The 14,674-nt window shown below is 39.2% G+C and overlaps 1 protein-coding gene across 1 annotated transcript; it reads right to left on the bottom strand.

Moving 5' to 3' along the window:
* Window positions 1-498: 498 nt before the first annotated feature.
* LOC119729123 (stathmin-like) lies at window positions 499-14,550 on the bottom strand. Its single transcript, XM_038201640.1, has 5 exons — window positions 14,441-14,550; window positions 10,750-10,861; window positions 5,717-5,868; window positions 5,390-5,581; window positions 499-3,842 (listed from the first exon to the last, which is right to left on the bottom strand). The coding sequence occupies exons 2-5, from the start codon at window positions 10,772-10,774 to the stop codon at window positions 3,753-3,755; spliced, it is 459 nt and encodes a 152-aa protein (XP_038057568.1). The 5' UTR covers window positions 10,775-10,861; window positions 14,441-14,550; the 3' UTR covers window positions 499-3,752.
* Between the last annotated feature and the right edge of the window lie 124 nt (window positions 14,551-14,674).

Genomic DNA, 14,674 nt, shown 5'->3' with positions numbered 1-14,674 from the left:
ATAACATATGAAACTGAATATATTTTAAGTCACCGAAGGCACAATTTACTTCAGAATCCTAGCATGCAGCGAGTCAAATCAAACTTTTTTATGGAATTAACCCCCATTCTCGACCAATATATTAGGGGAGGGGCCGGGGGGGGGGGAGGGGCCGGGGGGGGGGGGTAATGGACACCAATTACTCTACGGCCAATGGACCGATCCAGTACCCCCGCCCACTGCGCACGTGGGCAAATTAACACGTGGTCCTCTCCAATGCCACATTTTCCTGCCGCGCGCATCATACGCGCGTGCACGCACGTCGGACATAAATCACGGCTGTGATTGGTCATAACATCATAGGGCGGTGCTTACTGGATCGGTCCATTCCCACCTTGAGGAGCACATTCACTGATCAAATTATTCGTTTCTGAGTTTCCAGTAATCAAATAGAATCACACATTTCTAAACCAACAAAATAATCATCATCCCAATCATGAAAACATGCTATCCGCAATAATTAATACTTGAGAGCTTTGTTTTTTATTAACAACCAAGCACATGTACGCCTGTTTATTACACAAAAAATGTTCCTAAAAGATACAGTAAAGAACGTAAAGTCTTATCAATTAATGATCGCGTGTAGGTGGGTAGAATCTGATGTGAATATTGGACAAGGTCTTCCAAGTTAACATTTGAAAATAAATACGTTTCTAAAATAAATATTGCAGTGAAAGATCGTTTGGTTTTCCTGTCATAATAAGCTTCAGTTTCTACATAGTGTTAAGCAATGTGTCTGTTCCTTCTTATGGCAAACAGAAGCGTTGTTGGAAATGTAAGCTTAACCACTCAAATAAACTTGAGGAGAAATTGTCCAAAAGGTTCGCTTGCTCAAAACGAAAAACCAAATACATGTAATAAATAACTCTAAATAGTACTCTATGAGCATGGAATGTTATCAAAACTTCTTTGTAGCAAAAATAAAATACAACAAAAAATGCAAAGTATGTCAAATATCCTGTACAAATAACTCCAGTCAAAGTAATGCTTTATGACAAAACAATCATGAACACAAAATTATAGCCTCTTACGTTGCAAAACAAAACTGGGTTTGAAAAACCTAGCACACGTCAGAAAGAAAAAAAATATTAATTTAAACTCTAACCCCAACAGGTTTTCTCTAAGCACCCTGCCAAATGCAACAAAACGCAACTTAGCTGAAATAGAACCCTGCAAAATGCAACAAATTGCAACAGTGGATTCTGTTGCATTCTGTTGCATTGTGTAGTGAACCCAGTGCATACCTTGGCACCAAGCAGTAACCCTGCAAAATGCAACCAAATGCAATAGTGGATCATGTTGTACATGTATTGGCTTGGCACTATGAGCAGTTACCCTGCTAAATGCAACAAGATGCAACCCAGCACGGGGACTTGAGTTGCATGCTAAATGCAACAGTATGCAACAACTTTTTACCTTTGTTGCTTTCTGTTGCATTTAGCAGGGTTAGGGGTCTATTGTTTTCCAAGTTGCAACTTTTCCAAGCGGCAATTATGCAAGTTGGGAATGGGCTAGTAGCCTAATACAATCATTATAATATATAACAAAACAACTGAACTGAGTTTTAAGTACAACGAAACAATCAATGGAATTTCAGAGAGTAAATCAAGCAGGTAGATAAAGTGGCAATTTTTTGGTCTTTTCTTTTTTTGGACGAGAGGAAATGACTGAAACCGCTTTATCGGTTTGCAGCTATTATTCAATAAGTGGTCATTTAAAGAGTTGTTGTAACATTTTTTTTGTTCAAAAGCAGCATGACAGAATTATCAATACGAGTATAATTAAGTGTAGCTTATGCTAGCTCACATTGCGTCAACTGTTAACTGTAACAATCAAATACAAAAAAAAATGTTTCTAACTTAAACTACTGTTAATAACAAAATCAAAATAAATAATTTTTGGCATTTCGTGTTTTTTTTTTACAAAAATCATTTGGAAGAACTCAGAAATAATTTTTTTTTTTTTAAATACAAAAGCAACACCTCTTTTCTCTGTAAACGTTAAGGCAAAATACAAAGAAACAAAAAATCGTTCCCTTTCCAAAAGACAGTCACTTTGTGAGTCCGTTCTGCAATTGTTTTTCAAGACAAAAAAACTTCAACATTTTAATTAAAAGTATCACCAAAAGCCAGCAGCACATTTTAACATTCATATTTAGTGGTGATTTTTATCGTGTGAAACATGGCAGTGCCGGTGCTACAACCAACGAACTTAGCATACACAAAACTTTATCAATTATTCAATTTCAGTAGACATTTATGAATTTTTTGGTATCAAAATAATCAACTCCTAGGCATATTAGTCACATCACGCTCACTAAAAGGTCAACAACACTACACGAGCATATGTCTACTTTCACTACCTATACCTACATGTACAGAGTTTTTTTCCCTAATTGTGTTTTTTATCCTAAGTGAACATCGAATATTCATGTGTAACTATGTAATCTACGTGCATGCATGGCATTAGACTGACCACAAAATGTACAATTTCTACCATCTTAACACTGCCGTGCAAAGTCCCAATGTAGACTAACAATCGTAGCATGCCACATTAACAGCAAGGTACTACTATAAACTTTGAATATCGACCTTATTACAATGCCTTTGTGTATTCCGTTTTCTTTATCATACATACATTGAAGCTCACATTTACAATATCTTTGACAGCAAGTGCCCCCGAAAGGTTGAACAGGCTAATATCTTAAACAGCAGCATTCAGTGAATTTTTATCCAAGGAAAAGTGCAAAAGAAAAATTGCCCAAAAATATGGTGTAAAACTTCAGGAAAAGCAGATCTAGAATGTGCGAATTTTTTTTGTAGAGAAAAATGTGCTGAGCAACTGTAGGCCAGACAAGTTAATATGGCATTCTGTGTTTCTCTCCTCAAAAGTGTGCGATGGCCAACTTGCCCTCAGCATTGTGGCTCCTCAGAAACAATGTATTTGAAATGACCTCTGGTGATATTCTAATAAGCTATACCTCTTTTCTGTAAAAATGCCACACCCATGTGCCACACCCTTGTCTGACCACACCCGAAGCCACGCCCAAGTCCACTGAGAGTCCACAGCAAAGAGGAGGGGATTGCTAAATGCCTATCTCGCAACAAAAAAAGAGAGACCTGTTTCGACTACATCTACATGCATCTAAGGCTAGGAGTATACTTCATTTTTTTACATACATTACACGTATACAAGGGTTGTCGCTGGAAAGTCTCGTTTTCAAGGAGATATGACACAAGCGCCAAGATTGAAATCTTTCCACCAGATACAAGAAAAACACCGCTGAAAAAATGCAGCCGACACACACAATAGGACATGAATTTACATAAACTGCACCATTCAGTTGTGTTTTTTTTTTTTCCCCGTTTAACTTTTCTTGTTTGCAGTTGAACAACTCCTTGCCCCTGTACAATAATAAGGCACGCCAAAACGTAAAAGTGAGTGATTTCATAATTTTGGTCTTTTTTTTCGCAGGATGCTTTATGGTCTGATCGACCGCAGTTGTGAACGAAAACAGAAAACAGGCATATATGCTTGAAAGTTTTTACCGTATTTTTATTTTGAAATGATGAAGTACCTTAGAGGTTGCAGAAAGCATCTTTTGCGTTGTGCATTAATTTTTGTTTTGCGCTAGTAGATTTTTAGAGGGAGGGGAATACATGAAGATATGAAAGGCTTATGTGAGTGTGTGTTTGTGATACAAGCAGGCTGGACTACTCTGCTCTATTCAGATCTGGCGCAGTCGTCCCTTCAGTCTCGATCAGCTCCTTCTTCTTGGCTAGGACTCTTGCCTGCTTTTCATTCTGAACACAAAACAAAGAACACCGGGGAAAACAACTGTAAATAAAGTGACAATACATATATGATAGATTTAGCAATTTTAACAGAATATTCATATACATGTATACAAACCTGGTCCAGTCAAAAAAAAGTAAAATCATTCCATCATTGCAAACATTTCTTTCCAGAAAATTCAGGTCAAAGGCTTGATAGCCTGTCAGAGGCAAGATATACAAACAGTGCCTCAAGCGATATATATGCGTATAAATACACAGATCGCATACTTAAACAGAGGGTACATATGTATGCATTGTCCAAGAAATTCAGTGATTTACAAGCGCGACTGCAAACTCGATTAATAAAACATTAATGCCCTTAAAAAATTCATCACTTCAGACTTAAGAAAAAGCAAATCCAGACCACAACTTGTTCATGTCATTACAAATTATGCATATCACAATTCAGAAAAATCTAACATCCACGGGCAAAATGGAATTTGTGACGGGCACATTTTTTTCAACTTCTTTTTGACTTTTTTTTTCTCCCCGTGCCAGACAGGGTGGTGTGCTCAATGTAAATGCAGACCCACGTCTGTGCGGTGTGTGTGTCTGTGTGTCACGATGACTCACCCAGGGATCAGCTAACATTGTAGAAAGACACATTTTGACGCGCTGCATAGACCTCGTATATGCTGCACGTGTTTCAACATTCGTCTTTCCCGACTGCATAATGCCTAGACTATGATAATCAGGCCCGAACATGTACTCTTTGTGTCAGACAGTGTGAATTGTTATTTAGTAGGGTGTAAAGTGGCAATTTTTTTTCAGTTGAATTCAAATGGCACTTACAGTCTGTTCACTGCAATTTAAAGAAAAACAAAACAACTAAAGTAATATGCATAGCAGCGAAATAAATTACAGGCTCTTAACGGTTTACATTTTAATTACTGAATAACTGTTAAAACAATGTGGAAAAAATTTCAGGCGTGAACATTTTAAAACCGGATTTTTTAATACTGGAAACGTAATTGTTAGACCGTTGATATTTTCCCTCTGGGGTGGGGTTGGTTGGGGGTGGTGGGTGGGGTGGGGTGGGGGTGGTAGGCGGGGCTGGGTGTGTGCTGGGAGGGGAGGGGGGAGTTTCTGAAAAGAGGGAAGTCTGGGAAATATGTGGAAACTTACTTGTATGTGCATGCAGTGTTACAGGTAATGTGAGATTTTGATGGACTGTTCAATATTTTTTTCCTTCCATTTTTTTTTGGGGGGGGGGGGGGGCGCGCCTCGGGAGGGGGGGTTCTTGGGGGGGAGGGCGTGTTTTAATTTGGAGTGCATTTTCAATGGAGTCATGACTCCTTGACAAAACCCTGATCGATTCTAGTGATGCTGGAGCTGCCTTAGCCTAACTCAAGACTCATTTTGTGGCATCAGCTCAAGAATAGGCAAAATTTATAGCTCAGGGGTGCTACATGAAGAAGTGAGGGAAGGCAGTCCACTTAATGGCACATCCACGGGCCTACAATCTGTCTTTGAGGGGAAGAGGGAGCTGGGGTAGGGTGGACATGACTACTCACCAATTCTTTCTGTTTCTCCTCTCTAGCCTCCTCCTGGGCCAGCGTGTTCTCCTTGTGTTTCTTGAACTTGCCTTCCAGCTTCTCCTCCGCCTCCTTCCTGTACTGCTCCTCCTTCTCCTTTCGGATGGCTTTGCTCTCTTCTAGTTTGCTGTTGGTGACGGCTACCAGCTTCAGTCTCTCCCTCTCTTGTTGCTGTTGTGCCAAAAAAAGAAGAAAGATAAAATACTTGTAACATTGCTCATAAGGGCCCACTTTTGTGGTATACTTGAAGCAGAAAAAACAAAGAAGAAAATCTGGAACAAAATTCTAAACTTGTTTGGCCCTTACCTCTCTCCTCTCCTTGGCCGCCTGTTGCTTCTTCTGAATTTCCTCCAAGGTGCTGGGTTTGGTGGACGGCGACTGTCCGGGGCTCTTGATGGCTTCCTTCGACGGCTCCTTGAACACCAACTCAAACGCCACCCCAGAGTTCTTCTTGATTTCTGAAAGATGATGATAATTTTTAGAATTTAATAATACAATTTTGTATTAACTCCCTAGGCATTTTCGCTTGGATGCAACCTCAATCCTGCAAAATTCTCCAACTGCCTCCTGGATGTCAAAATTGCATACAGCCTCAACCCTCCAAATTTTTTCTTGAATGTGATCCTTGGAGGGGTGACCACTGCCTCAATCCTGAAAAATCCTCCAGCCATCACTGTCAATAATTATCTTAAGGCAGAGCCAGTGACATCCTGCAACAGTGCAGAGGATTTCAAGTATAATCTAGGCCTAAATTTATGCATGGCTGAGCATAAGGCCCAAAAAAATAGTTCTGCTTCCGATTACATGGTATTCAAAAATACTGTAGGTAGGGAATTTTTTTTGGGGGGGGGGGGGCAATATTTTTTGTGTACGATCATATGGAGGTGTCTACGTGTAGTAAATCGTAAAAGGTAGTAATTGATGGTTTTGGGTGTTTTTTCTCATTTTTCCCACAAAAAAATAGGGTAGGGGCTGTCAGAAAAGGGTAGGTTTTGGGCAATATTTTTTGTGTACGATCATATGGAGGTGTCTACGTGTAGTCAAGGTAAAAGGTAGTAATTGATGGTTTTGGGTGTTTTTTTCTCATTTTTCCCATAAAAAAAATAGGGTAAAATGTCAGAATAGGGTAGGTAGGGAAACCGGAAGCAAAACTATTTTTTCTTTTGCCTAAACAACACAAGCACTGGCCCAAGACCTTGACACAGTGCATCCTCCAAAATCAGCCACACATTTTGGTCACAGCCTCAATCCTTCAAAATTCTCCATTTTGCAATGAGGATTTTTGAGGATTTGGGAAGGCTAGGGTTAAACATAGGCCAAAACTCCACTCATGAAGAGCCTGTAGAATGACCAAATACTATATCTACATGTACAGTTAATATACTGTATATTAATCTCAAAATTCATCATCATCTTCAACTCTTGAATGAACGCACTGTTCATCAGAAAACTGTCAACGACGCATGCATAATGCAATCACTGCTCAATGACTGTACATGTACCCATGTGTGGTCCCGCCATCGACGTTATCAAAAAAGTTACATGCGGGCGGGAAATCAGTTTGCCACCTTTCGGCAACAGTCGTGAGCCAATTACACGCTGTAGGGAGCATGTGGTTTGACTTGCGCATCGGCCCAGACAATGGAAGCGGTACATTAGGGTTTCATTTGATGACGTTATTTGAAGAAAAAAATCAAACTTGAAAATTGAGAAAAACAATTTAAGCTACATGTACATATGTAAATGTAACGTGTGACTGTGAGTGAGAACACAGGGGTGCGAGTGACCACTGATAAAAATAGCTGAAAAAGGTGTAAAAAAGCTGAACTTTGGAAATTTCCTATACATTTGTACACAGTAAGTAATGGAAAAAAGCTGAAATCCAAAACAAAAAAACCTGAAATCAGCTTTAAAGCTGAGATTTCACACCCCTGGAACACCTCTCTCACTAACTTGACTCAGTCATATATTAAGTGGGCTGCATGCTAATTTTGAAACTACAAGTCATTTTGGAAGTGGCAGGTTTTTCTACGATTCTGTCGCCAAAATGTCGCTTTCGCTGCGAAGCACTCTTGCAGTGCAAGGTCAGAACAGCTCCGTTAGGACTGCCGCTGGAGCGTCGGGCCTCGCCGATAATTAGCATAATGGACTGCGGCAATTTGGTTTGTGCGGTGATTCATGCGAGGGCAGTGCAACTATAACCCCAATTAATCATTGATGTTTTCCGATGCAGAAAATCCCATTACGGCATTATTAACTGAGAGAGTATACACGGCGACTGTACTCAATTCCTTCTTGCAAATATGCATACAAGCAGATAAATATAAACACGTCCTGTAGTAGTTTAATTGGAAAGATTTCCATATAAGAAGTTCACTCAACACCCTGTGTACAAACCCTATGAGAGTGGACTGAACAATTGTAAGTGTTTTCTAAGAAAATGCTTGTATTTTCTCACTGCTCAAATTGACTTTGATGACATGAAATTGCTATCTGGGGGCTTGTTAGTCAATACAGAGGAAAATTAGTGAACTTCTTATATGGAAATCTTTCCGTTAATTTGTGTACTCATGAGCCAATGTAGATTTGGGTTTCACAAAATATCCATTGTGTGATGATCTTAATTTCTAAACACTGTACATGAAGCTCATTTTGAAGAGACGGAAAAAAATATCTAGGAGCTTGTTTTTCCAACTAAATTCAAAATAAGTCGTTGAACATTGTTTAGTGTTGAATACTTCCTCAATCAAGATTTGCAAACTCCAATCCCAAGCCGTTTATATATTTTTACATTCATTTGGCCTATAAAAGCACTATTTTTCTGAGTTTCACATTTCTTGCGCACATAAAATTTAGAAGTTGCTTCCAAAACTATGCAATTTTCCCAGCAAGCGGGCAAACAAACGGTGTCATAAAAATGTAACACTTTTCCACCCTACACAAAAATCAGATGTTTAATTAAGATGAACTCCCTAGGCATTTTAACCAGGATGTATAACCTCAATCCTGCAAAATCCTCCAACTGCCTCCATGTAAAAATGGCATACAGCCTCAATCCTGCAAAATTCTCCATTTTGCAAAGAGGATTTGGGAGGATTTGGGAAGGCTAGGGTTAAGTACATGTAATAAGACATACATTGTAAGTTTAAGTTAGAAATTAAGAATGGCTAAAATTTTCCTCACAAATGTTGCCTGCTTCAAGTTGTGTATGTGCATTTATGGATTTATTACAGATTGCCTAAAAATGAAATACTTCATTTTCACAAGCTCACAATGATAAAAACCAGTCTTCAGAGAAAACATGTTTCAGAACATCAAGTTGCAACTGATTTCCAACAGATAATATTTCTAAATCGTTTATCTGTACAAATTGACAAGACCATGCCCTCAAGAGTCTAGAATATACGGCCAAGATTCCACCGATATGACTCAGTCAAATATAACCCCTCAAGTCACAAAAGAATTCTTTCTGCAGTGTTTTCCTTTTTCGAATATTTTTGTTTCTTCTTTAAATGTCAGAAGACTACTGATGACAAATCTTATCAGGGCTATTTATACAAGAGGCACATTCATCGTGACTGTACCACAAGCCTATAGGCCCTAAAGCTTCAATTAATTGAATTGTAAGGATAGGCCTACATGTACATCCCTAGGCCAGAGCGGGCACGAATGTCACAAAAGCCCAAGATTCAAGATTGCAAATTCCAAAAGAGATATTATCAACATCGATTCTGGTCATTTTAATCACCTGTTATTTGGATGCAGTATTTGTCAACCATTAATTTTAAGGGATTTTCCAAGAAAAAAACAAATTGTCAGTTGCATCTGAAGAGAAAAATCATGTGATTCAAGTTAATAACAAATTGTTCCATATATATATACTTTCAGTTTTCACCTCTCAAATTTGTAAGCAAAAGGTGAAATTGTTTGGAGTGTAAGAAGGGCTTGCTAAGTACCCACGCTTAGAAATAAAATATTCCAAATTAGCCACTTTTTTCCCTAAATCTGCATTGTACATGTGCCCTAATCCTCCTGCTATTTAAACAGTCACAGACAGTCAAAGTTTTCATAGCACAGGCTAGTCACCAGCAGTCTGATTATATGTCAAGCAAGCACTGGGACTAGTCAAACTAAATCAACAGACCATGAACAGGCAAAGCGGTCAAGTTGTGGGCACAGCTGGCTTATCAATCACCCACAGTCAAAGCAAAGCTGTAGAAAATTTGGTCGCAGCCAGTCCATCCTGCTTTATGTAGACTGGGAATTATTAACTTTTTGAAAATAGTCATTTGGTTGATTTTGACTGAAAGGACTACTTGGCCCAGAATGTATGTTTGCATAGGAGGGTTAATGAAAGAATGCTTTAAAAAATCCTTCATATTATTATAGGGGCCTACATGTACAGTACGTGAATTTTATAGAACCGTAGGCCAAGAGAGTTCTTTTTTTTTGCTGAAAAATTTATCTTGAAGGGGAAAATGTCTTCGCATTTTTTTCTAAAACGAAGACATCTATTCAGGCTGCACGCTGCCCACACGCCCAATTTACTTTGTACATATTCTTAAGTGGCAGTTCACTCGGGTCATTTTATCGCTGCCAGACGCGTGCATAAAAAATGCGAAGCTCTTCGTTTTGTCCAGGTCTGATGAGGAGAGACAAGAGACAGACTGGAGAGAAGACTTTCCATCAACAGACTGGAGAAAAGCCTATCTATCAACAGACTGACTGGGGATCAAATTTCACCTCGTTGCAGCCGTCCTCGTCCAAATAAGGCGGGCACGGCAAAAAAACACCCTAGCTAGCTTGAAAAATGTTGATGAGGGGCTTGCGATTTGACAAATGATTCACCATTTATGGCAATCTGGATTTTGCGTGGATGGGTTGTGTTAGTATTCACGACTAGATTTGTACAACTGAGCATGAGTGGGAACAGTAATAACTTCCTGTTTTTATTGAAGTGAGAAATATTGGGCTCACTTCTTAAAATATAAATCATTTCTGCTTTTTCAAAAATTGTTTACAATTCATAGAACAATCACAGAGGTTTGGAATTTGTTTTTGTATAAACAACAGTAATTGATTCGGTCGAAATTGACAACTTAAAACAAAATCCAGTGCAACCCCCCCCCCCCCCCCTCCCTGAAGAAAAAAATCCCAAACCTAGCAAATTTACAGGAAACAAAAACTAATCTGGTATCTTTTGGGGAATTGGGGACCACACCATTTACAGTGTATGTAGAAAATCCCAGTATGAACGATGAGAACAAATCAGACTGAGGCATAAATTTTAACATGAAATACAATGTAGTCGCAAATTTGAGGGCAAATTTCAGACTTACCTGAAGGCATATCTGCAGTCTGCATGCTCCGAGTCTGACGAAGAAAAGGATAAAGTTATAGATAAGGCACTAACCGATGACCTCCACTGCTGGCTGATGCACCGTCACAAATCTGGAATGTAAAAAGAAGGACAATTACAACTTACAACAGAGGAAGTCAACAAAATTGGATAAATTGTAATTTAATGCTGCCGAGACAAACAAAAAGGTGATGTAAGAATCCAAACCTGCAGAACACAATTGCTGAACTATCAGTAAGTCCATGTAAACATGATGTGCACTCGGTTGAACAAATAACAGCGTTATCGCCTCCTGTAGTGAAACAAACGGTTACTGACAGCAGGGATGTGCATCGGAACAGGGTACCCGACCGCTGATGTCACGAACCGGTTCTAGATTATGGAATCGGGTACCCGTAACCAACTTTACAAATTACTTAGTAACTTCTCAGACAATGAAAAGGAAAGGTTCTGAATGCCATTCGGGATACATGGAAACTCAAACAGATTTCACATTTTAATGCGCATTTTAACGCATGACAGATGACGCTCGCAAAAGTTGCAGTTTACACCGTAAAGCTATAAAGCCCTTTAGACAACCTCCAGGATTTGAATTTTGGGACTTGGTTTCTTTTACGGTACTTTAAACCCGTGTTTTACTTCAATAGTGCACCCGCAACCTGTCCTACCCGTAAATGCACACCACTAACTGACAGACTACCGCTGAATCAGTATCATGCGGGAGGGTTTAGAGTATTTAGTATAGACTTGGGTATATCTCTACTGCAGTTCTGCCTAAGGTACAGCGAGCTGTTGCGAGTGACCTGTGATCCTTACTGGTGAATGGCCAGTCGTCATCGTCACCATCAGTCAGTCGAGTGATGAGACACTCTCGGCATGATTATGCAGAGAAGTGATGAGGACCGTGCTGACTAAAACCGCAAATTATAAGAAGGAAAAAAACTGGGTAGGCATTCTGACTCACTGTGCTGAATAGGGTTTTTTGTTCAACGGGACTAAAAAGGAAACATCTGTCACTTGAAAGATTCATTATGACGATTTGGTTTGGGGTAAGTTCAATTTTTTCTTTCAGGTGCTTTTAAAGGTACAGGCCATCATTTGTAATTTGTGCATTAGGTTCGTTTGAAGCAACAAAAGTGCTCAAAATCTAAAGAAGGGTACTTAACAACTAACCCGATGAAGTTTTAGTTCAGTGAATGGTGTGTATTCCGAAACAATATATTTTGAGATCTTGATTTCAAATCAAAAATTGCATAGTCATGTTTGAATTGCGCCCGAATTCAGCGTACGGGTGACGTTCTCATCCAGTCCATTGCAGCTACGCGATGTCACACTCTGAACCGACGAATTATAGCAACCACGCGCTCGTGTGCGCCGTGTCAACCCTTGCGCATACTCATACTCATTCACGGCTTCGCCAAATAAATCATGAACCCAGTAACAACACACGGTCCGGCCCAAGACCTTGACACAGTGCATCCTCCAAAATCAGCCACACTTTTTTGCCATAGAGCCTCAATCCTGCAAAATCCTCCATTTTGCAAAGAGGATTTTGGAGGATTTGGGAAGGTTAGGGTTAAACAATGAATTAAATCTTGTCACAAAAAGTAATAAAGCTGCACTCATCAGCACCTCTAAAAGATGATGTAAAAAAAAAGAGAAAAAAAGGGGGGTAAACAAGCAAATGTGTGAAGGAGGAGCATTCAGTTCATCTTATTATTCTGTCTTACCATGGAGCAAGAAACAGAAAGTCAGAACTCTAGTACTTCAAAGTGATTATGATTGTCACCACGCTCGAAAGCAACAATAGAAAGCACCTGGAGGCCACTTTACTCAGTTGCTCACTCCCCTATTCTCTATTTCCCAAAATGTCATATTTCATAAATGATGTACTGCCAATCAAAAATTTCAAAAAGAAGATAACTTAGGCCTATTGCAAAAAATTCAATTTATCTTCAAATGACAGGAACAGATAGTGCTTTTAAGGACCAACAACTGCACATCGATAACTTGATTTCATAACTCCCATCTAACAACTGCACATTTGTTAAAACCTGAAAAAAAATTCAAAAAAGAGAAACGACGTGACATGACTTAGGAAGTTGATGGTTACCAACTAAAAGGGCGGCTACGATCATCGTGTTCAAAGGCTGCTTGCAGTCACGCAATGAATGGTCCAGGCTTTAGCCATATAGGTATTCCTGAGGTATTGGAATGTTAATGGTAAAAAATGTAAATTGCCCAAGAGTTCTGACTACTTCTGTTCCTTGCTGCCATGGTCTTACTCATCCACAGACTGTGACTCAGTTTCAATCATCCACCCACCAATGCCACAGGTACAGCAGGTTTTCTGTGTGTGATTCACACAGGTGGTGAACAAGACAATCAGCATATATATTCCAATCAACATTCGAATGTACTTTACTGGATTTTCAAGTTTGAGGTGGCTACGTGATGATTATCAAAGTATAATCAAATTACAGGTAGGGTAAGAGGGGGTATTTTGGAAAGATTCCCATATCTGGCAATCACTTTTTACATTGTGCACAAACCCTATGGGACTGGTCTGAAAATTTCTAAGTGTTTTCTCAGTCAAAATTCAAAATTTGTCACTGCTAATTTTGACTTTTTAGGATATATTATCACTTTCTGATGGCTGATAGGTCATTTAAGGGAAAAATAAGTGATGGCCAGATATGGGAATCTTTCCCGTATTTTCGACCGGAGGGAGAATTCGACAACTTGATACATACATCACAAACCATGGGTCTGACTAGGGTGGATTATAGGCTGCAAACAAAGTAAGAACATGATCATGTAATAGATCTCACTCTGTCAGTTACACTAGGCAGTGCTGGTTTTCCTTATCTGGTCAAATTCTCCCGCATCCTATCTGTTTACCATTAAGTGGGGGTATATATTCGACCGGATCCAACCGATCGCTTAAAATACTAAGCAAAAACCGTGGGTCTGACTAGGGTTGATGCTATGCTGCAAACATTATTATACCATGATGTCATGAGTAATTATGGTTGAGATCCCACATTCTCATTTACACAAAGCAGTGCCAGTTTTCCTTAAGTGGTCGATTAAATAATACTCCCCCTTTTACCCTAGGTTAGATTGGACCTTAACTAGTGCTCAAAAACATGCAAAACTTAAACAAAATCAGGCCAACTTAACTCACTCCTTTTTCTTAATCAGGCCGACCAGCGTTGGGAAAAATACATTACAACTTTCCTTGAATTGATCGAGTTGAAAATGTCAGCACACCACTGCCACCAGGAGCCACGATTTTACAGGATGCTTGAGACTGCCATTCCATAACAATCCAGTAAGGTATTTTTGTGATAATTTAATCATTTTATATTTGGATGTTTGCATACTTGTTTCGTCGTATTATTATTAAAAAAAAATATATATTAATGGCATATTGCAAGCATTATTAAATGCTGTCCGACAGAGTACACACCCACAATGCCCACCCGTACCCGCCGTCCGTAATTTTTGACAGCACTGACAAGTGACATTAAACCCCGATATTTCAGCCTCAGATTATCCAATAATTCTACAAATGAATCACTACATTCTTGGAGCATTACACAATAAAACATCTCTTAAATATTTTTAAAAATATAAATTTAAAAAGACAGAAAAATAGCAGAACTCACCTCGCCCGTCCGACCGCACGACGAAAAAACACGATATGACGTTTGCTGATTATTCGCGGCAGTTACCACGTGATGTTTTGAAATGATTCGATTGGTTGGGCGTTGGAACGCGTGTGTCATTCCAAGGGAGGGCGCTGTTTAAGAAACGCGTAAAGATTATTGATCTGCATAAAAACAGGGAACTTGATTAAAATGAGAAGGAAAACATATAATACCCTTGTACATGCTGCGATT

This window comes from Patiria miniata, unplaced genomic scaffold (genome assembly GCF_015706575.1).
Source record: "Patiria miniata isolate m_02_andy unplaced genomic scaffold, ASM1570657v1 HiC_scaffold_20, whole genome shotgun sequence".
Classification (NCBI taxonomy): domain Eukaryota; kingdom Metazoa; phylum Echinodermata; class Asteroidea; order Valvatida; family Asterinidae; genus Patiria; species Patiria miniata.
This window is presented reverse-complemented; position numbering and strand designations above follow the sequence as displayed.